This window comes from Charadrius vociferus, unplaced genomic scaffold (assembly GCF_000708025.1).
Source record: "Charadrius vociferus isolate BGI_N301 unplaced genomic scaffold, ASM70802v2 scaffold259, whole genome shotgun sequence".
NCBI classification, from domain to species: domain Eukaryota; kingdom Metazoa; phylum Chordata; class Aves; order Charadriiformes; family Charadriidae; genus Charadrius; species Charadrius vociferus.
Window position 1 is genome coordinate 3,617,749 of NW_009661368.1, and position 22,290 is coordinate 3,640,038.

Consider the following 22,290-nt stretch of genomic DNA (forward strand, 5'->3'; position numbering starts at 1 on the left):
TCAGGCCTTTGGGGGGAGGCGATGCTGCATTTGCACCCAACTGTTCTTCTTTCCATCAGCACGCGTGAGCGGTCAGCGTTGATCCCTGCTCTCCCGTTCTGCCAGTCCCTGCCCCTGAGGTCTGTGTGGCTCTTCTCACCTCCTCCCTGACTTTTTGTTTTCCTCCTTTGTCCCTGCTGCAGGCACCTCTGTGATGCAGGTGATGGCATCCGACGCTGATGACCCCACATACGGGAGCAGTGCCCGGGTAGTCTACAGTGTGCTGGAGGGCGAGCAGCACTTTACTGTGGACAGTAAAACAGGTGAGCAGCACCCAACTGGGCTGGGACCATCCGTGTGGGGCGTCAGGAGACCAAACCGTGGCCCCGCGTCCTGCATCTGTTCGGTGCATGGCCGTGTGCCAGCAGGTCTGCACCTCCGTGCTGCGGCTGTTGGTGCTGCGGTACCCGTGCCACGGGCATTGCTGGATGCTGGAGAGGAAGCTCGCCAGCCCGGCGGGTTCTCTGCAGCGCCCGCAGCAAGCAGCGCTGCGGAGCGAGACCTGCAGCTGCCAGCCCAGAGTGCCCAGAGCTCCTCTATGCCCAGAGCACGAGTGCACCCGCAGGCACATAAAATCTCAGTGTGAAAGGTTTAAGCACTACCGGAGGGGCCTTACCAAAGGCTGCATTGTTATCACCGGGGCTTTGATTAAAGGTAACACTTTAAATTAAGGATCGGTTTATAAATGTTCTATTAATATTTAATGAAAGAACAGTAGAAGCTGCTCCATTCCTTAATAACTTATAATAGAGCCTGTTGTAAAATGCCTCTGTAATAAATCACTAGCAGATGATGCTCTGACATACTGGTTAGAGTAGACCATAACCAGGAGTTGTTGGGGTATATATTCTCCTTGCCTCCCAGGAGTGTGACTCTCATTACCCTTAATGGGAGCCTTGCAAGCTTGCTAAGGAGGGAAGACACTCAAATGCTAATAAGAGGTGTTTAAGGCACAAAGCATGCAGTAAAGAACCCAGAGCGTAATGAAAAATTGTCAAAGGACAAGCAGGCTGGGTAGCTGCGCCTCTTGTTGGAAAGCTGGATGGCAAAGTCCCCCCCACCCTATTGCTGAGCCACAGTGACACAGGCTGAGATTAACCCCTGGGCCGAAGGACCAAATCTCTGTCAGGCTCATTTTCTGAGGCTGTTTTTATGTAAGTCAGAGTGAAAGTTGTTGGGAGGCTCTGTGGTGAGGAGAGTGTAAGGAAGGTACGTGTGCCTGAGCCTCCGTCTGCGTGAAACCACGCACCTCCTGAGAAACCAGTCTGGTGCGCGTGGGCGAACCAGTACTGCCCTGGCACTGCCACCAGCCCTGGCTGCACTGGAGGAAAGCGCGAATTTGGTAGCTCCTAAACACACCTGACGGCAGAGTGTGGGGTGGGTACGTGGTGGAAAATGCCATTGTCTGCAGAGAGGTTGCTGCGGTGGGTGCACAAGAAGCAGCTTGGGGCCATACCCACTCCTGGCCCAGGAGCTGCTGTACCTGGGCTTTCTTCTCTCCCAGACTTGTTTTGTTTTACTGGGGGGGCGAAGAGGGAAGAAGGTGGATGAACAATGGGCTAAACAGTGAAAATTTAGGTGCTGGTGAGATCCTGTTAATCTGAGTGAGCTCCGTGCGAGTGGAAGCCTGTCTGCAAGAACGAAGAGGGACCACTGGGAGCAAAATGCACAAGCCAGGACGTGCAGAGGCTCAGCTTCCTGCAACAACATTAATGCTCTGTATTAAGGCATAAACTAAAATGCGCCCTGTGGGACTGCGGTGAGAATTAATGTCACTCTGGGAATCCAAGCTTCTTGATTCCTTGACTTTTTGTGTCTTAATTCTCAAGCTGGTTGTTTCATACACTGGGGGGGGGTTGATTTACTGTTCTACTTCCTTGTGATTCATAAAAGCAAAAGTGCTGACAGTCTGCAAAAGAGCCCTCAGCCCCTCTTGAGCATGTCTGTTTCCAGAATATCTGACCTCTAAGGCAGGTGCTGGGGCTAATTTTTTTTTTTTTTTTTTTTTGATGATGTCTGAGCTGCAAATAGCCTTTCGTAGCTGCCTCGCCTGGGCTCCAGGAATGGGGTGTGCAGCTCTGCCTGTTGGCCGCTTAAGATGCGGTTGCAGTCTGTCCTGTGGCCTCGTGCCTGGCGTGAGCTGTGTGCGCTAGCCCGCCTGGGCGCGCTGCTGGGGCCAGCAGGTATGGGACTGGTGGTGCCGAGGGGGGATGTCCTGTCTCTTTGGTACTTGGCCAGGAAGCCAGCACATCCACCCAAGCAAATCCCATCCCGCTCCCACTCTGCACTTGAATGGGTTTTTAGTGCTCCGCATGGGAATGCTGCTCTGACCGCCCTGGGTGGCGCGGCTCCTGCCCTGAGCGTAAGATTTAATTATCCATAGCAGCAGCATAACTCTCAGAGCCACCATTGTTATTAATGGCCATAAAAAGAACCATAAAAACCTGGCATGTTACATTTCTTATAATATATGGTAATGAAGAACAATTTGTTTTCCCTTTTTGGTTTTGACCTCCTCCTTCACCTTTCCTTGCAGGTCCATACGTGCACGTGCTCCCTTGCACACCACCTAAGCCCATGACTCCTTCCAGTGCAGGTTCTCCCTTCCTTCCTTGCCTTTACAACCAGCTCTTTTCACACTGCCCTTCGTGGCATAGGTGTTGCGTGCACAAGCGGGGTTTGCACACTTGAGTACAGGATATGGGACCGTGTGTAGGTTGCCTACTTTGTCTCCTGTTCTTGGATGTTACTACCTGTAGTGTGCAGCTGGGATTTTGGATTTGATGGACATTTCGAAGGCAGACCCAAACCGTCTGGATGCCATGCTATGCCAAGTCCTAACGCTCAATAAGCCCTAAATTCCTGTAGTGTCTCAGACGTCTTTTTGGAGGGGGACAAGCAACTAAATGGCCCCACTGGAATAGTGGGAGCTGCAGCATGGCATTCGCTGGTGTCCACAAAGCTGTGAAGAATGATTCCAGTTTTGGCAGTGTTGACTGATGGTGAAGAAAAAGCACAGCAGATGCATGTGAGCTTTTCTTTCTTTCATATACACCACCCACTACCTCTTGTGCTTTGAGAACTAAGTTTCAGATGCTGAAACTCTCTGTTGGTTTGTGTTGCGTACCTCAAATCAGGTCCCAGAACTCCCCGTGCACACGTTGAAGGTCTAGGCTGGATTTCTTGGTGTATGAGTGGGGAACTTTATATGCACGAACATTGGAGGCATGATTTTCTGCGCCAGCTACGATGATATCCCCCAGGCTCCTTGCAAGAGCCTGCAGGCAATAGTCATGTTTAGGCTGTGCGCTGCCTTCCTCGTTCATTCTCAGTTTGCAGACAGGCTGCAGCTGATCTTTGCCGGCTCTTCCCAACAGCGTGGCACTGCTTCGTGGCTGCCCCGTTCCTGCTGCAGGAGGCTGTGCCTTTACAGCAGTCAGCACATATGTCTGCTCGGCTGCTTCTGGTGGGGAAACGGCCGCTTCTGCCGTCGGGGTGAGGGCGCTTCAGTCTGACTGCAGAGAGCCCCTCTCGCCCTGCGGCAGGCTGCGGGGAGGCTGGCGGCTGCGGGGGCCACGAGCCCCAGCTTTGCCCAGCAGCACACGGGTCGGGAGGTATAGTGGTAGTTCCTGTTCTAGCTCCAGGAAGCCCGTCCTCACCAAGATTCTTCTAACTTAGACTTTTCAGATGCTGGGATGAGCACAGAGAGTGTGTGACTCCCAGTGCATTTACGTGAAAGGAGAATTCAGCGTGCATTTAAATTTGCAGGGCATATTTTCATGCCGCTTTATATCATCCTGCACTCTCTGTACCTCCGCAGATTATTCACCTTTATGGGGCAAAGCTTTTCTTCAGCAGGCAGCTGTGCCTGCCTGCTCATGGCTGTTCCCGTGTTCTTTGCAATGCCCTTTCTTATCTCTGGCCAGCATGGCTGGAGACTTGCTGCTGCCGCAATCCCTGCCCACAGCCTTAGGAGGAAACCTGAAAATACTCGACACCCAGAAGGGGAGCATAACCTGGTGCCCTCGGCTCCAGCAGTCTTGTTCATCCCTTTGCGGGGGATATTGACTGCTACAGAGCAATCACAGCAGGTAACATCATAGGCCTCACGATATTTGTTGCTTTCCTAAAAGCCCAGCTTGTCAGTTCAGGAGGGTGCATGGGAATCTTGCTTTTTACTGAAAGGAAGAGGTTGTTCTCAAAATCCGTCATTCTGCTGTATGCAGGGAAAAGGCAGAAGGACTCAGAAGGCTAATTGAAATGCAGTCTGGCATTTATGATTACTTACAACACCTCCTGACTTTCCCGATTTGGAGACTTAGCCGGTGAGGGCTTAGGTGGTACTTGTGCCAGGGAGAGCAGGACAAGAAATAGTGGCCTGCTGGGATGAAGTCGATGATTATTTGTGTCCGGTCATTACTTGTTTCATCCTTACTTGTCAGCCTTGCCCTGTTTGGAGACCAACCACAGCACTAGTCCCAGGGTAGTAGGGGCAGACTCGGAGAGGAGTTGTTGTTGGGAACATGCTGAATTGGGCTGATGAACTGTTGGATTTGCCTGATGCAGTGGTGGGAGGCAGAACGTGTTTCTCTGCTGCTCTTGCCAGTTTGTTAAAAATGCTGATCAGTGCCTGGAAACACAGATATCAACATGTGTGGTTTTGTGTGCACACGGGTTTATGCAGGTCTGTGCCCCATCCCAGAAGCTTATTCACCAGAGCTGTGCATGGGGACAAGGGGCTCCGAGCGTGGGTGATAAGAGTCTGTAGAGAAGCCACGCTTATTTGAGGTGATTGTTCTTATTAGCAAGAGGGAATGTTAACAGTACTTTTCAGGGATTGGTTCAGGACATTTGGTTGGTTTGGGACCAAATTCCATGTTTGGTCATCTTGAGGAAATTAAGGTGTATCTACTAATATCCAGTGGGAATTAATATTAAATGCTGAGGGATTTAGCTGCTAAAAGAAGGGACGAAGAAAGGGTAAGTGTGCTGGCCCATCTGTCGGAGCACACCGCAGGTGCCCCCCTCGAGGGCACTGCTCCCTCTGCGCTGGCATGGTGAAGGCTGATTCCAGCCAGGAACAAGCCCCTGCAAGATGCTCCTCTCTGAGCCGTGGCAGTAGCTCTGTCTCTGGGGGTGCTGCCCTGGAAGCTGTGGAGCACACCAGTTTGAAAAGGACTTGACCACCCGCTATGAAAGGTACCGCATTAGAAATCTGCAGGCTACAGCATCCCTCAGTCATAGTAGTTGTGTGAGTCTGCACCTTTCCAATTAACTTTAGCTTGGTTATGCTGATGGAACCATGATGCTTCCATTTCTGGATCTTACCTTATTTGCTGAAGAGACATTTGCTGAAGAGACCTCTTGAAACTTGTGCCCAGTACCTTGCTCAGACTCCCTGTAGCTTCTGCCTCCCAAATTGTCCTGAGTGAAGGACAGGAAGGGGGCTGTTCACGTAGGACAGATGAAGCGCTGGTTCAAAAAGCGCTTGGGGCTAAAACCACATCTGCAGTGGGCTGACCTCCTCCAGGATGTACGCCTCAAGCAGGACTTGTGTCTTGGCAGATATATTGGTATTTCTATGACCCTGCAGGCAGGTGTGGGCACAGGTGAGCAATCTGCAGCCTAGCTGGTAGATGCCTTGCCACCCCTGGGCTGAAGCAAGGATACGTTCACTTTAGCTGACCAAGCTGCTGAGAGGAGTGAATCTCTTTCATCTGGCTAAACAGGAGGGAATAGAGAAGACAGATCCAGACTCTTCTCAGGCATGCACAGTAAAGAGAGACAAATGGAAGAGAAAACTTGTCACGATGAAGGTGGCGTTTCCGTCCTTGGAGGTACTCAAAATCTGACTGGACGTTGCCATGAGTAATCTCATCTGCCTTTGACGAGCACCTGTTTTTGAGCTGTATTTGGACCAGGGACCTCCTGACAATATGTCCACACCACGACTTTCTGGCTTTGCACTTTGTGGCAGGGAGCATGTTGCTCCTGACTGCCCTCAGCTGGAAGGTGCCTTGTCCAGAGGGTCTCTGAGGATGTGGACATCAGAGCTAAAAGTATCTGAGAGCAGAGCAAAGTCCATAATGAAGGCAGTTACCTGCTGAGTGCTTTGTCCTGCTTTGTTTTTATCACCCAAAGAGTGTCTGCTGTTTGAGCAGATTTGATGGTATTTATGTGATGCTGTAAGTGTCCCCTTGCCTGGTAATTATACTGATTAATCTGGATCATGCTGGAAAGCCACATGTGCCTTGTACCAGAGGGTATGCCACCATGCGTCTGTATTATTCAACTATAACAGATGCTGACAAGAACTAGGGAGATGAGTCTGAGCTGGAGGTTGTTCTTTGGGAAGGACAAAGTTTGGCAGTTTTTCTGGCTGGAAAGAAGGTGAATTTGGGGAGACGATAGTGAGTTTTCCATGTTTTACGTACAGCAGTGGAGGTTTCTGAGCCCTGAGAACAAGTCTGCCACCATCACTGCTGCTGCCTTTGCAGAGTCCCTGGGGATCAGGTTTTGGGAGGAGAGGCTCTCCTGGCTCTAGGAGATGGGACCATGCAAGTTTGGTGCTGGTGGGTGTTTATGGCAGCATTTGTAGTGTCATATAGAAGGAATTGGTGTGGAGGATGTTTGGAGACCCAGATTTGTCAAGGCCACTAGCAATTGGTTAAGCGGTTCCTCAGCCTGAAAGACAAAGCCAGCCGGATGTTTGGGGTTGTAGCCTGGTGTGGCCCGGGCAACTTTAGGGGGAGCAGCTCTCTCAGTGACAATCCTGCTGGGGCTCTTGGGGGCCTGGGGCAAGGGGCAGATCATCTGCATCAGAGCCTCACTTTTCCAGGGTGAACTGGACAAACAGTATGCGTCTTGGCAGGAGGTGGTTTCTGTTCACAGTCTGCACCCCTGTCAAAGACAAGGATCTTTTTCTGCCTCGTGCCACTAGAAGAATCGGAGCCGACTGGGGCCGTTTGTCTGCCCTGCACGTGCCAAATGGCCTGGACTTGCTCTCTGGTGGGACGGATGACCTTGGAGCTGTTCTGGGAAGCGCCTGAGCACTTTCCTCCCATCTTGCGTGGCGTATTATGAGCTATATCATTATGAGCAGCTCAGTTAAGTCATTACAGCTTTGGTGAATGCCTGAGCTTTTTCCCTCTCATCCCAATTCATCACTATTGTGCTGACATGAATCATTTTCATTATAAAATGCTTCAGACCCTGTTAATTAACAGAATTGCTTAAATTTCAATGAGATAGTGCTTGCCCAGAAATAACGGTTTTGTATTCATAGTGGAGTGGCAGGAGAGGTCTATAAGCACCGCGGGCTGAGGCCAGTCCCGTGCAGCCCTGGGGAGATGGTGCTTGTGCAAGGCCAGTCCTGCCTGCTCCTGGACAGGACGCGTGCCTGGAGGAGGCTTCATGGCTCCTTGTTGGTGTACCCACAGCCCCTTGGGATGAGGTGGGGTGGGACTCCTGGTTGAATGGCTGCTTCTGAACAGCCCCAGGATGAACAAGGGAGCCCGTGCAGACCCTGGGCCCCATCACAGGGTGTTCCTGTGGAGGGGTTGGGATGCTCCCTAGCAGAAATGCTGCAGTGCTCCGTGCCGCGTCTCACCTGCATGCTGGCCGGGAGCGTGGACCTTCAGTGATCGAGTGATAGAAGGGTTTGAGAGTTCCCCACGTGTGTAAACAAGCAGATGGTGGAAGTGCTTGAGAGATGGTGGGTGAGACAGAGCCTCCTCTCGATTCATAGGGCTGAAGGCAGTGCAATTAGCTGGACTCCCCAGGTAATTGCAGAACCAAAATGACAGAGGGACGAGGGAAGCTGGGTGAAATTGTGCCTATCCATGAGAGCTGGGGAGCTGCAAGGATCTGAAACGGTGGTTATGTCTTTGTAATAAATCCTAACGATGATAATTGTTGGAATAATTGCTAGTTTCAGAAAGCAAGGAGAGATAAATGTCTCCAGAACAAGTGTTGCCAGCTCCTGCTGCACCTGTAATGTCATGCAGAGGCCGGGGGGGGGAGGTGAGGGGGATTTCATCCTCCCAGCTCAGAGGCATTTCTGACTGCCTTTGAGTCACCACACCAGTGGCTCCTTGGTGTGAGCCGTCCACCCACAGCCTTTGGCAGGAGGTGCACAACTTCACACCAGACACATGAATGGGGAAACTGTGACAACCCACTGGCTGTGGAGGGCTGATGCCTGGAAGCCTCGGGGTATGTCCCCGAAGCCACATCTTGTTTCCTCGCAGCCTGCTGGCACCCAGCTCTCCTCTCCACTGTGCCTCAGGTTGTGCTGAAGGCTTCTCAGAAGTGTCTGCCTTGAGCCAGGTGGCTTGGACGGCTGGGATGCTCTGCCATTGCTCGCTTTGTTGCATGGCAGCAATTGTCTTGCAAGTCGCTGAGAGCGATTGCATGATTCTCTGCTGTTTGCTCGGCAAGGCAGGAGCTCCTTGTTCCCTCCAGGTTGGACCCCCTCGCTGGACACCCATACCACACAGCCAGGCAACTCCCCTCCAGCATCTCCCCTACCACCAGGCAGGACTACTGGTGAAACAAAACAAAGATGGATTTTGCAGTTCACAGTAGGAGGAAGCAAAGCTAACGGTTAAAGAGAAAAGCCTGGAAGAGAGAGCAATTACAAAAACAGAAAACAATGTCTAAATCTGGGAATGTTAAGAAACTGGGCTGGAGGGGATTTTAAGCTGATTCCTAGCTGTTCTGGGGTGTTGCTGGTATAGCGGGACCTGGAAAGTGCCACTAGTGACCTTGTATCTGTGTATGCACTCATTGGTGCCCCTGGTGCCACCTCAGGGCAGAGTCATTTCTTTCTTTCAGTCTCAAAATATGTCTTCTCTGCTTTGTTTCCATGTAAATAAAACACTCCTGGGTGACATAGGAAGTCCTAACTTCTGCCATTCACAATGTTTTCTGGGGTTTACTACTCTTTGTTTCTTGTTTTACATTCATTTATATTTTAGTTCTCGTCATTTCCCCCACACCCAGATGACTACTGAAGACCTATAAACATTTTTTTGATTTCTTTTAAGAGACTTAATTTGATAAAAAGTACTAACACGCCATACATTTTGTTAAGCTTTACAGTCTTTAGAGCATTCTCAGCCCCTGACACAGGGCACGTAGATCATCTCTGGTCTCCTTAACTTAGAAGGGCACTTGAAAATGAGGGGGGTTGTGCAGACGGACTTTTGGGAATACACTGTCCCCCCCCTCCCCATTCTCCAAATCAAGTCGGAGGGCCCTCCAGGCGTGCTCGGTCCACGAGGCACCTGCGACATGGAGCTTGGCACTGTGGGATGTTCTGCTGGGAACGCTGCGGCAAGCCTGGCTCCTGCCTGAGCAGATAAGGATAAGTGGGCTGCTGCAGATTTGTGCCAAAGGGGTTTCGTGACTCAGCCTGGGCTTTTGCACAGCCTCTCTGTGCAAACCTTGAGGCTGGCCGCAGTGCAGCCCCCGCATCGCATCTGGGCGAGTCCTCTCACTCCTGTGCCTCTGGCCCCCACCAGTCCTTCATCCAGGCTCCTAGCCTCCCTGGAGAGAAGTACCAAACATCCTCTGAGCTGCAGGTTGACCCCGTCAGAGGTACTGGCATCCCGCAGTAGAAGCAGCAGTCGGGAACCTTTCATGCAACGCGCCTGCGAATCCACCAGAGACTTGCTGGGATGAGGTTGAGCCTGTGGCCATTCCTGGGCTCTGAGGGGATTTTCAGGATGTTTCCACCTGGCTGACTACCCCCTGGGCTTGTTCTTCTCTCCAGAGCCCTTTTCTCCCCTCAGTCGGCTTTTGCTTACAAGATCTCTGTGAAGGCTGCAAAAGGGTTTGCTCCCTTTGCACTGGGGCCCAGCAGATGTTGGTGGTTGTTGCCAGCGACGTGCTCCTGTGGCAAAGGCAGCCCAGCAGCACCTCGGGCTGCGTTAGGGAGAGCATCACCAGTGATCAAGGGAAGTGACCCGTTCCTTCTGCTCAGCACTGGTGAGATGGCATGAGTGCTGTGTCTGGTTCTGGGCTGCCAAATGAGAGATGGGCATACGGGAGTGAGTCCAGGGAAGGGCCATGAAGATTGGTGAAGTATCGGAGCATCTGCCATACGCAGAGAGGCTGGGAGATCTTGCTGATCCTGTTTAGAGCTGGGGCTTGGATGAGGTAGTGTCCGGTGGCCCCTTCCAGCCTCACCCCGTCTGTGACTCTGCGGATGCTCTGCCTATGCTCACGCTCTCCTGCTGGTTTCCAGGTGTGATCCGGACAGCCGTGGCTGACCTGGACCGTGAGACGCAGGACCGGTATGAGGTGGTGATCCGTGCAACGGACATGGCGGGACAGCTGGGTGGCCTCTCTGGATCCACCACAGTCACCATCGTAGTCACCGATGTCAATGATAACCCACCACGCTTCCCTCAGAGTAAGTCCTGACAGCAGTGGGGGGGTGAGCACCGGCCCTTGTCCTGGTCCTGGCCCCTCGTGGGTGGTGGGACAGAAGCTCAGCTCCCAGCACAGCCTGGCACATGTCTGCAGAGCGAGCCAGCCCCGCTGCTCATGCTGCTTGCAGGACGGCAGCACCAAGGTACAGCAGCACGCACGGCTCCTTGCCTGGGTCTGAACACGTCCCTGCCTGGCAGTGTGATGGAGGGGCAGCCACCTTGGCTGAGCCTGTCCAGCGCTCCGGACAAGACCCCTGCTCCTTGGAGTGAGCAGGGCTGTGCGGTGGAGAGAGCAGAGCTGGCTCTTTCCTCATCCCTCTCTGAGCCTTGTCGGGGGAGAAGGCAGCCTGGTCTGTCAGGCTGCTGTCCCCTGGGAGCTTGGGCAGGGACTCGGCTGCAGATCTTGGCACGCTCTGCCCCACCATGAAGCTGCTCAGCTCGCAGACAGCAGCTTGGACGCAGGACAGCTCTGTTTTCCACGTTACTGCTAGTGGCCTGTGGCTCGAGCTTGTGTCTTCTCTAGGACCCTCCCCAAACGCGGATGCCTCAGTGAAGAGCGGGCTGTGCGATCTCTGCAGTGCGCACCAGCTGCGGACCGGCAGCGCGTGGCTGGCGGACCAGAAAAGGGTGCTGCAGCTGGAGGAGGCTCAGCTCTTTAGCTGCGTCTCTTAGAAATTAGAAACGGTAAAGTGTGCAAAGAATCAGAGAACACTGATTGCAGGGCACTGCGCACACAGAGAAATCAGCCTTTACTTCACCCGGCACCTTGAAATATCAGTGCTCCCCAGTTATCTTCCCTCAGCCCTTGTTTTTGGCTGAGGTATGCATTTCTCCTGGTAGAGCTTTCTGGACTATAGACACTGGTAGGATTTGGGCAGCCCTCGTAATCCAAGGGTGCCCCCAGGGCGGTACGCGAAGGGCGGTATTGGGCTGGAGGGAGTTCAAAGGGAGAAGCGGTGACCGTAGTACCTTTTTCTCCTGCAGAGATGTACCAGTTCAGCATTGTTGAAACTGCCCCTGTGGGCACTGCCATCGGGAGGGTGAAGGCAGAGGACTCTGACGTCGGGGAGAACACAGACATGACATATCAGGTGAAGGATGAGGAAGGGGTGGAGATGTTCAAAGTCACCACGGACAGCAATACCCAAGAGGCTGTCATCTCGGTACAGAAGGTGAGAGAGGATGAAGGCCGGTTGGGTAGGGAGGGCACAGATCTCTAGGAGGGCCCTTCCCTTTGGGCACTCCTGCTGCTGCATTGGGGTTGAAATAAACGCTCCTCTGAGCGCTGCTCTAGCAGTAGCAGTTGCGTTTTTGTGCCTGCAGGTGCAGGGAGAGACCTGCCTCTGTTCTGCCTGGATGGCAAAACGCTGTCCTGTGTCTGGGAGGGAAGGCTGAGAAGGAGCAGCAGCACAGTGCCTGCTGGAGCCCGTGCAGGGCGGCTCCCGCGGCGGCAGCGAAGCAGCGAGCTGAGCATAGGTGAAGCCGTGCACAGGACTACGGAGACAAGTGCTTACGGCTGTTATTGATAGCACCTGTTAGGGGAGAAATATGCCCACCTAATTCCCATACCTGACCAACAGCGCTTTGACTGTATCTGCTTTTGGCGGCAAAAACAATCAAGCAAACACTTGATGCAGGCAAGAAAGAATGATTGTTCACCAAGGCCACTGCATTCTGCTCGCCTCCCCTGTAGAAATAATAGCAGGGTGATTAATGATCAAAACCCGCTCACTTGCAGCACACAGTGTGCTGTCTTCCCAGTGAATCCTGGCTGCCCGTGCCCTGCGCAGCCTGGACATCTTGTTGGGGGTCCTGAGGGGAGTGGGGTGGAGGCTGCTTCTTCCTCCTGCCCCCCTTGGTGTGGGTACTGCTGGTGGGAAGGTAGAGCAGGGGTGCAAGAGCACCCAGCCTCCCGTGGGAGGCTTTAGCGCTGTCCCCGATGTCTCCAGGGAAGGAAGGGGCAGCAGCGGGGCTCCTCGGGCTGGGTATGGCTAACCCTCTCCTGTTGTCTCAGCCTCTTGACTACGAGTCGAAAAAAGTGCACACCGTCGTGGTGGAAGCCCTCAACAAGTTCGTGGACCCACGGTTCGTGGACCTGGGCACCTTTCGGGACCAGACCATTGTGCGAGTCTCGGTGCTGGATGTCGATGAGCCCCCCGAGTTCCGGCCCCCCTCCAACCTGATGGAGGTGCAAGAGGATGCGCACGTTGGCTCTGTCGTGGGGGTGGTCACTGCCCTTGACCCGGACACAGCGAACCACCCTGTCCGGTAAAGCAGCCGCCTAAACTTCGCATCATCTTCCGTCCAGCGGTGGGCGTGGGGTCACCTGCAAGGGACAAAAGTGGCTGGGGTGGTGGGGGACTCACAGCCAGGGCTGGGGCGGAGGGGAGGTGATGGCAGAGGAGGAGAGGCAGTGAGGGTGGAGGTGACAAGCGCTGCATGCGTGGCCAAGCGTGTGAGTGTGTCCTGTGGGACAGGCAGCTGGCAGGTGAGTGGCAGCCTGTGCACAAGGAACAGGCAAACAAGAGAAGCCATCTCACAGGTGACAGATACGTCACTGGCAAGTGATGGGTTTGTGAGCAGCAAGGGAGCGTCGGGGAAGGTGGCCGGGTGATGCTCGCGTGTCCTCGCTGCTGACAGTGAGGCGTCTGCAATGGTGCCTGACCCAGGCCAGATGAGTGACCAGAAATGACAGGAGGGCAGTGATGAAGGATGACAAATGAGGTGGGACTTTGGAGGTGCAGAGCCACAGCTCGGCTGTGTGTGCTTGTGCGTGCATGTGTGCACAGGGATCAAAGATCAGAGGAGTTTATATTTGGGCAGAAGACATAATCCAGGCAGCAGCTTATCTGCACAGGACATTTCCCATTTCCATTTAATTTGTGGCTAAAGAGATTGTTACCTTGTTAAATTGTTATTACCTAAGGCACAAAGCAGCTTTCTGGCTCTGCCAACTGGCCTGAGTCACGAGCAGTTGGGATGGAAAGCTGGTGTTCAGAAAACATCCTCAACGTGTGGAAAATTTCCTTGAAATGTGTGTTCTCATGCCAGGTGACGGCAGGGCTGCAGGCACCTTGCGCACAGCCACTCGCTTCAAATGAGCAGCGGTGGCTTTGCATTTGAGAGCTCTGTAGGGTGCCTGTCCCAGGCAGCGATAAACTGGGACACAGTAGGGTCGGGGACGTGGGGTGGAGGAGGACATGGCTAGGGAGGGCTCAGTTACAGCACTAATCCCGTTCGCTGATGTCCCCGCACGTTTGCTTGAGGTGCTGAGCTCCAGTGCTGTGCAGCTGTGGGGAAGGCAGTGGTTCAAGGTGGGGTGAGGGCTATCTCCAGATCTTCACGGAAATTAAGACTGAGATGTTTAGAAAGCTCAGAAAAGAATTTACACATGGAAAGCTGCCATCTACAGATGCCTGGCAGCTAGCAGAGAGTATCGTGTCACAAAGCTGGATGCTGAAAGTTGTCTTTGGGGTGAATGCGAATGAAATCAGCCTTCGCATGCCAGGAACTATGTATGTGAGCATTGCACCACTTGCACTAGTCGGTGCTCTCTGTTGGACTTCTTCTTAAAGTTCCTCTGCTCACCTTGTCATGTGGCTGCCCTCTTTGTTCAGGCTACACATCTGATTTCTTTCTTTGTGGCCCGCCCTGGGCATGTGGCTACCAGCTTGCACTCTTCACATATGTGCAGTCTTTCTACACATCTGTGTGTGTGTGCATGTGTGCATGCGCTTTTTCACTTGACTGTTTCTAGCAGTGCTCCAGAAAAGAGATTTTATTTTCTGATATGTAATTGTAGGAAAGGGGCCTTAGGGAACATAACTATTCCTATTCTCATTTTTCCTTGTTCTTTGTGCTGCTTCCCCGTGGAGCTTGTTGCATTGTTTGCAGACAGAACAAAAGAAAGCAGAGGAGGGAGGCTTTCTACTGCTGTGCAGAAGGTGATGGGGACTTGGAGCAGAGAGAAGCAGATTCAAGTACTCAGCAGGAGCAAGGGGGTTAGAGCCCAAACTTTGTTACGCGATTGTCTCTCTTATAGCAAGCTTAGTGCCAGACAAGGCAATGACTTGTGCTCAGCCACGAGGGCCCCGCCAACAGGACTGCTGCAGCTTGGGGATTGCCATGTGTTCTTCCTTGTCGGGCTTGATGCATTCAAATATGTGTCTTCCCTCCAGCTGTCCCCGGGCAGGTAGCTCATCCTGCATGCCCCGTGCTCCCCTGTGGTAGTTGGTCTCTCTCCGTCCATCTCTCTGCTCCCCTCTGTTTTTGCAGTCCCTGTTGTCATGAGCAGTGGCAGCTTCGTCCCTTTGTGATGCTCCCTTGGCACTTGCCTGGGGAGTGCGGGTAGCTGAGCCTCCCCTGCCTTTTTAACGTGTACCAAGTGGAGATGCAGGTTTGTGTTGGTCACACCAATGCGGCACCAATGCAGGAGGAAGGTGCTGTTGGCTCTCTCCAGCTTTCCTGTCCTTTCTGGCTAGCCAGGTAATTTAATAAAATACTTTGCCACATGGGCAGCTGTTCACGGCTTCAAAGTGGTGCACAAACATTAATGCGAGCATCCTGCAGCACCCTGCCAGGATGTGACACTCACCCGTCAGCAGGAGACGGCAGTAAGTCACCTTGCGCCTCAAGCGTGCTACTCCAAAGTACAGTCACAAGAAGCCAGCACTTGTACTTCACCTCTGATACATTAGAGAGCAACTGGTCCTGACAGCATGACCGGTATTTGATCCTCAGCTCCTTGAAGTTGGTATGAACCCTTTCAAGTCGCTGCAGTTCAGTGGATCCCTTTAACTTCCCGATCCTCGTCTGCTAGAGGTGGGAGCAAAGACGTGGCTGTGTTTCTGTGGTGGCTGCTGTCTCCTGGACTCTGGTCTGTGTGTTGGCTCTGCGCTGTAAATAGGGGAGAGCCACAACCTTCTGTCATGATGAGATGCACTCTCCCCTTGAGGCAGGAAAGAACAAGGATTGCCAGAGACAGCAGAGCAAAAATCAGCTCTGTCAGCGTTTCCAGGTCCTGCTGACACCAGGCTGCCAATAACGAGGTTTGGGAAGTATTTTTAGCCAAATGGGAAAGGAGATGCCCTTGGCTCTTTGTTTTCATCCCCAGGCCAGCACAAACAGGGCTGCGCGGCTCCTGCTGCGCCATCCAGCCTGAAGCGGCTGCTGGAGGCTCGTTTCAGCCTGGTGCTGCCCTGCCCTCCTGGTGATCCCCTGCTTGTCCCACAAGGATGCGGCCACTTGGTGTTGAGAATAAATCCCTTCCAGATGAGCCGGGCTGGGTCTCAAAGTGACCTGTTACCAAGACATGAGGGTCGAAGGGGCATCTGACTGCTCTGTTCTTGGGAAGCATCCCTGAGGCGCTGCTCGCCGCCCCTCTCCCGGCTGCATATGGATATGGAGCCCCTGGCAGCCGCTTGCCTGGGTGGGAGCAGAGTTGGGTCGTGGGGTGCCTGAAGAGCACCCCATCTCTCTGGGTGAGCAGCCCCAGCTTGCGGCTGCTCAGAGGGACAGCCTTCCTCCGGTGCCGACGCTGTGAAGCAGGGAGTCGCGCTGAAGTTCAGCCAGGCTGAGGGGCTGTGTGCATCCTCGGGGGGGAACACGAAAACCCACCATGGTACAGGCAGGAAACGCCTTTCTAAAGGACCGGTGCTTTCTATTTTATTCCGTCCTTGTTTCAAGAATTTAGTTTCCAGTTGGCTTTTTGGCTTTAGCTGTACATTTCCTGGGCGTAGTGCAATTTTTCTCAGTTGAGCCATTGTATGAGGTAATACAGTGATAGACTGTCTGTGTACGTGAGGCTGTTTGTATGGGAGCCTTTTGTTTTTCTCTCTGCAGTGGGAGCCTGTGCTCTGATTGTGTGCATTCCAGGCTTTATCAGCACTGGGAAGATGTTGCTTGGGATTTAAGGTTCTCAAAGATATTCTTGTTTGGCATTCACCAAATCCGGAGACAGGTGTTGGACACGGGCATTTTATAGACTCCAACAGCACAGCAAGAACTACAACCTGCTTCAACACAAAAGGGAGAGGAGGAAAAAAACAAACACAACAAAAAGCTTTTCACACGGTGTTTGAAAAGCTCCCTATTAACAAAACACATGGCATAAAATGTGCTTCTTGTTGCATTCAGGGGGAGAAGTGAAACAAACTGCTTGAGAAATGCATTCACGAGGAAGATGAGCACCAAGAAAGCTGTCTGAATTAAACAGTGACTTGTAACATCCAAACCAACAGGCAGTGCCAGCGGGAGGAGAGAAAAATGGTTTACAAGGTCCGCATCCCAATCAGAGCTGGGGACTGCGGTTCTAGATACGGAGCACCAGCCAGTTGTAGGAGGAGTGAGCATGTGTCCTATCTCTGAGTACCCGGAGGACCCAGGGATTAATTGCTTCCCCTTTGGGATGGATGAATATGAAGCTGGACTACCTGAGGTGGAGAGGCTCGTTGATGGTCAGCACAGACTTTGGTTGGTAAAGATGGTATTGCACAAAATGATGGAAACTGAGCACAGCGGATGGCTTCTTGTTCTGGCTGCTCTAGCGCAGGGTTAGCCATAAGCTCTTGGAAGGGGAGGTCTGTCGTGTAGAGCAGTGCGGAGCGGGTTGATCTGCAGCTCTGAGTGGGTTATGGCTGTGGTTTTGGGGGGACAGACGGACATCTCTGTGCCCCCTCAGTCCCCAACTCCGGTGCCAGCCTGCTGCTCCAGAGCCTCCACAGCACTTTGCACGGACAGAGAGCTACAAACCCACCTGGGACTGGCCACCTCCAAAATCACAGTGTGCAGAAGCAGGCTTAGCCCTGCTTTCGTGGCAAATGCAGGCAACGCTCAGAGCTTTGTCCCCTTCCCCTGGCACAGCGTGGCGACGGTGGCAGCTCTCTGTGTAGCGGTGGTGACAAAGGGATCAGATTTCTGGTTTGGTTTGTGCCCTGCCAGAGGGTATGGGCAGTCAGTCCTCAGCAGACAATTCTGAAGTGACAGAGGATCAACCTTAGAAGCAAAACAATTAGAAGCGTAAGAAAAGGTTACCAGTGGCATGAGGCAGAGCGCTCCCCTCCCAGCCTCCTGCCCTCTGGCCATATCGGATGTTTCCAGGCTCAGTGATGTCTCCCATCACTAACTGGGCTTTTCTGTGTAGCCATTTTTTGCAGACATCTTTGTTTATGCAGCAATGGCATGAGTGTGAACAAAACAGGCATGTGCAGGGAAGGCATACGGAGAGTGAAGTACCATCTTGAACTCTGACAGTATTCAAAAGTGAAGTGGAAGAACAGGACGTGTTCGAGGTCAGGTGGTGTGGGAGAACAATGGGAAGCAGTTATGCAAATGCATCAATTACGCTATTGGAAAGATATTAGATGTTGTCATCCCGGTTTCTGTTCCTCCCTCCAGCAGTACATTGGACTGATATGTACAAGTCAGAGTGGCCAGACCGCTCCTCTCCCTTTGCAGTGCGTGAGCGCAGAGTGGATGTGAAGCTGCAGTACATGCCAAGACACTGTCACTGTCCCTTCTGGAGCTGGCGACGCGCCTGTAGAGGCTCTGTTTCCAGCTGGGAGTTGAGGCAGAAAAAGCAGGATGGTTAGGAAGTCCCTGGCAGTCTGTTTGGAGACGCCTGGGCTTGTACCTGGCTTTGTGTGGTGGATCCCCATCGCCTCTAGATGCGAGGAGGGGGAGGGAGCCAGCCACATCGGTGCAGAACGTGCTAGATTGTGCATGTGCACAGATGCAATTTAGATAGTGATTTTTGAACATTTTTCCTTAACTACAAGCAAGTGCTGTTGTGTTTTTCCCTCTCATCACCCTGTCTGTCTGAAAGGGAGTGAGCTAGGGAGCATAATCTGGTACCCTGTAACACTTTAAATAGCGTAGAAATGCCTTTGTACGTGCCTCCATCAGAGACAGAGCTGCCAGGCTGTGTGGATAGGTGCCTCTCAGGAAGCACTCTCATCTGCAGCTGGTCCCCCCCCAGGGCGTGGGACAGAAAGGCATGGAGGCATTCGATGCCTCTGGGCAGCGTGGCGGTCCTTGCATGCAGAAGGTGAGCTGGTGTTCCTCGGCTGCGACCCACGTGGGTGATGGACCCACTGACCACAGCCGGACTGTGCCAGGAGAGATGCAAGCACTTGGGAAAGTTGCCCCACAGTGTGTGGAGCACCTCCATGTTCCGAAATGTGCTTCTAGCCTTGAGCCTGTCCTGCTCTGCTCCTCTTGTCTGACATGGCTTCTCAGAACTGTCCTGTCTCGTCAGCTTTCCAGCTTGCTTTGTCCCTACATTTATCTTCCTTCTGTTGTTGGACATGTGACTGAAGGCTTTAATTTATTCACAGCCCTCCTTTCAGTAATTTATCCTTTGTACTCTTTGCTGTCTTGTATTATTTAATTCTGTAAAGCACTCTGGGATGCAGTGTGTATGAAAGATGCTGTACACAATAACATTATGCTGTATTGTTTGTGATTTGTAGGCCTTCTGGATTTCTAATTCTGATTGCAGTGGTGGTGTTTGTTATTTGTGTTACGGCTGTGCTCAAGGGCCTCAGCTGGATCGGGCTTCCCTTCCAGTCCCTTCCCCAAGGAGCAGATATCTAATTGTGCCCTGATTTAATGTTAGCTTGTTTTATTCTGTGTATAATGTGTGTAATGGTTGGAAATGCAGGACATGCCACTGGGACTGATTGTGTGGGCTCGTGGTGTCATGGCTAAACCCCGGTGTCTGACTCTTCCGTGAGCTGTGGCGTTGCCCTTCGGGAAGCGGTGGGAGTCGCGCTCTCCAGAGGCAGCATGGGGAGCGGGTGGGCTGTTGATGGGACACCCAAGGAGCGGACTGTTTGGGGCAGCGCTGGAGAAGCTGAAGGAGAAGAGTGAGAGCTGTGTGTGAAGGGTCTCTGCTGAGTGGCTGGAGCCCGTCGGAGCTGGAGGAGCTCTTCAGCCCACTCCTGTGAGACTGGGAAGCCCAAAGTGGGGCACATCTCAGGGCTGCTGGGGATGGTGTGCTGTGTCGATTGTGGGGACGCTGGCTGTTGCCCACCTCTCTGCGGCCAGGGTTCTCGCTCCAGTTGCGCGGGTTCGGTCTGGATTCAGAGGAGACCTTGCCATTTGGTAACTGCTGTAGCTGCAGTTCAGGTCATCTGCAGGTCCAGCTCACAGCCTGCCCGCGTGCTGCTGTCCTCCAGGTCTCTCGCTTGGGTGGGTGACGTAGCAGGATCAGGAGAGAGGGTGGTAGGTGAGGTGGGCTCCTCGAGCAGGGGTGCCCTCCTTCAGTTTGGGTTGGCGTTTTTCCTGAACCTATTGCTCGGGAGCTTTCCAGACTCACGAGTGGAGTTACAGCCCATGATTTTTCTGTATCGCTCTGTCTATCCTCAGCATAAGGTTCCCATCAGAGCAGGTTTTTCCCCTTGTCCGCAGTCTGTGCTTAGTTCCACTTTATGCACCAAAAGCTGCACTTTAATTTTACTCGAGGGCTCTGGGCTTGCAGCCTGCTTGAAAGATGGCCTTTGTGTACCGTGCTGCAGCAGGGGAAAAGTGAGAGTGGTGATATAGGGCCTGTTGCATTAGATCCCTGTACTCCTGGGGCTGATGGGGAGGTCGGGCTTGGCACATCCAGCTGTTCACAGTTTTCCCCTTTTCCCTGGTCTCAGGTACGCCATCGACCGCAGCACAGATGCAGAGAGGATCTTTGACATCGATGCCAACACAGGTGCCATTGTGACAGGAAAGGTCCTGGATCGGGAGACGGCAGGGTGGCACAACATCACTGTCCTGGCGATGGAAGCAGGTGAGATGGAGGAGCGTTGTGTGGAGGAGACAGTGTGCTGGACTGGAGTGGGGCAGAGGGGGAAATATGGGTGCCTTCGCTGCAGAGGTCACCAAGATGCAAGCGTTAATTAACACTGACGTAAAAAAAAAAAAAAAAAAGGAGCAGTACTGAGTCTGACATCTCCCTAGACAACCTAAAAATACTCTTCCTGACTTGAGCATTAATAAGGGAGCATGGTCGAATAGTATATTTGATGAACACTAATCAAATTTGTTATCTATGCGCCGGCTCTGCCAGTCATCCCTGTGCAGCTCGCTCCCTGCGTTCACACCTGCTGAGTGGCTCTGGGGGCTGCCGGGGGGGTCTGTGTTCGCATCACCTGCATCCCCCCAGTCCGGCCACGTGCTGTGGGTGGGCGCCGCATCAACTGGAGCCCTGTGGCACATATGGCTGCCAGCGCTCGCCTCTGATGGGGGGGTCACAGTGGTTGGGATTTGCAGGCTGTACCTTGCACACTGGGTTTGTGGCTCTGGATGCCTCCCGTGCCCTTCCTCCTTGGTCTCCCTGCCCTTGGTGTGGCTGCAGGCTTGGCAAGGCACAGCAAGCAGTGGATGGGAGGTCCTGGCACTGCAGCGGTGGCAAGGGGGCTGTAGGGACAGTGTCCCTTAGCCCCCATACTGGGGATGGGGAGCAGCGATGCTGCCAGGGTTGGTACCACTGGGCTGCTTTCGCTCTGGCCACAGTGCTTGGTCTCACCCTGCAGCCCACCAGGAAAAGTCTCAGGCAGAGGATGAGGTGAAGCTCGTTTGTCCTCTTCTGAAATTAGCTCCTTTCTGACCCTCCCACGAGAGCCCTGGTGATGGTCTCTTCCTTCCCTTATGGCTGTGCTATCCTGTAGCCTGTATTTACAGTGACTGCCAAATCTGCTCACACCCAGCTGGGAGAGCCGGGAGGGAACAGCTTAGTGGCTCTGCAGGTTTTGTTAGTTTATCTTCCCTGCGTGTGATGGGGGCAGCGGAGCCTGGTGTGGATGCTTCCAGCAGAAGTTCTGTTTGCCTTTTCTTCTCCAGTTAAGAAAGAACAGAACAAACCTGGGTCCTGCTGCTCAGAGGAGCTCTGAATAAACTCCTCTTCAGGAATGAAAAGAAAATAATAGCAGCAAAGGGCAGACTTTGCTTCCCTGCAGGGGTTCCGCTGCGGGTAGGAACCTGCCCTGGGCGTATCCTGCTGCCCTCCATCGTGTTTGCACGGTGCGTTGGCTCAAGGGCTCCGCAGGTCCCCACGCGCGATGGTGGCTCTGGCCCCGTGGGCCCCAGGGAGTGCTCTATGTTCCTCCTTTTTCCAAGCCTGAAGATGGAGAAGGGGCTTCAATCCCAGACACCATGCTGGGAAGCAGAAAGGCGTTGCCGTATTCTTCGAAGTTTTCCACATTTTGGATGAGCAAGTCGCATGGGCAGCCTGGGACCTGCTGTGCTCTGCCACCCCATGGCAGCTGGTACCAGGGAGCTGCTTTGGCTGCAAAGCACCTTCTGACATCTGCAGACGCGTGCCAAGACCTGTCTGTCTGTGGGAAGGAGCCTTCCCTGGGCTTTGCTCCCAGAGACCCCTCAGGAGTTCTGGTTCTCGTTTCTTTGCTCGTTCTTGAGCAGGGAGATGCCGTTCACATTCAGGGAGCCGTGCCAGGTCCTGACTTACGGCCCAGAGGTTGGTTCCTGCTGCAGGGTCACCCTACCGAGGCAGCAGCCATCCACTCTGGCAGGGCTGGGCCGGCAGCGGGAGGGAGCAGCATCCCTGGCCAGACCTGCACTGCCCCGGGCGGAGGTCTCTGGCCCCGCTGCGTGTCCCAAGCCCCTCTCTGGGCTGATGCTTTGTGCGTGCTGGCCAGGGTGACCTCTGTGCCATCTGACTGTGGTGCTGTCACGAGCCCTGCCAGGCATCCGGCAGCCATGGGCAGGCGTGCCGGTGCTGCCGGAGGGAGGGTAGCCCGCTGCCGAGCCGCGGCGTGTCCGGGGGCTCTGCGGGGAGGCTTTGCCAGCGGTGGCCGGGGGGGGGGGG

At 53.5% G+C, this 22,290-nt stretch overlaps 1 protein-coding gene across 1 annotated transcript in view; it reads left to right on the top strand.

Annotated features, from left to right (window-relative positions):
• The window catches only part of CDH22 (cadherin 22, type 2), a 55,314-nt gene that overhangs the window by 15,495 nt on the left and 17,529 nt on the right, over positions 1 to 22,290 (top strand). Inside the window, exons 3-7 of the mRNA XM_009893511.1 lie at positions 183 to 302; positions 10,289 to 10,456; positions 11,460 to 11,647; positions 12,490 to 12,743; positions 20,117 to 20,253. Coding sequence (XP_009891813.1) covers positions 183 to 302; positions 10,289 to 10,456; positions 11,460 to 11,647; positions 12,490 to 12,743; positions 20,117 to 20,253 — 867 coding nt within the window. The remainder of the gene's footprint in view (positions 1 to 182; positions 303 to 10,288; positions 10,457 to 11,459; positions 11,648 to 12,489; positions 12,744 to 20,116; positions 20,254 to 22,290) is intronic.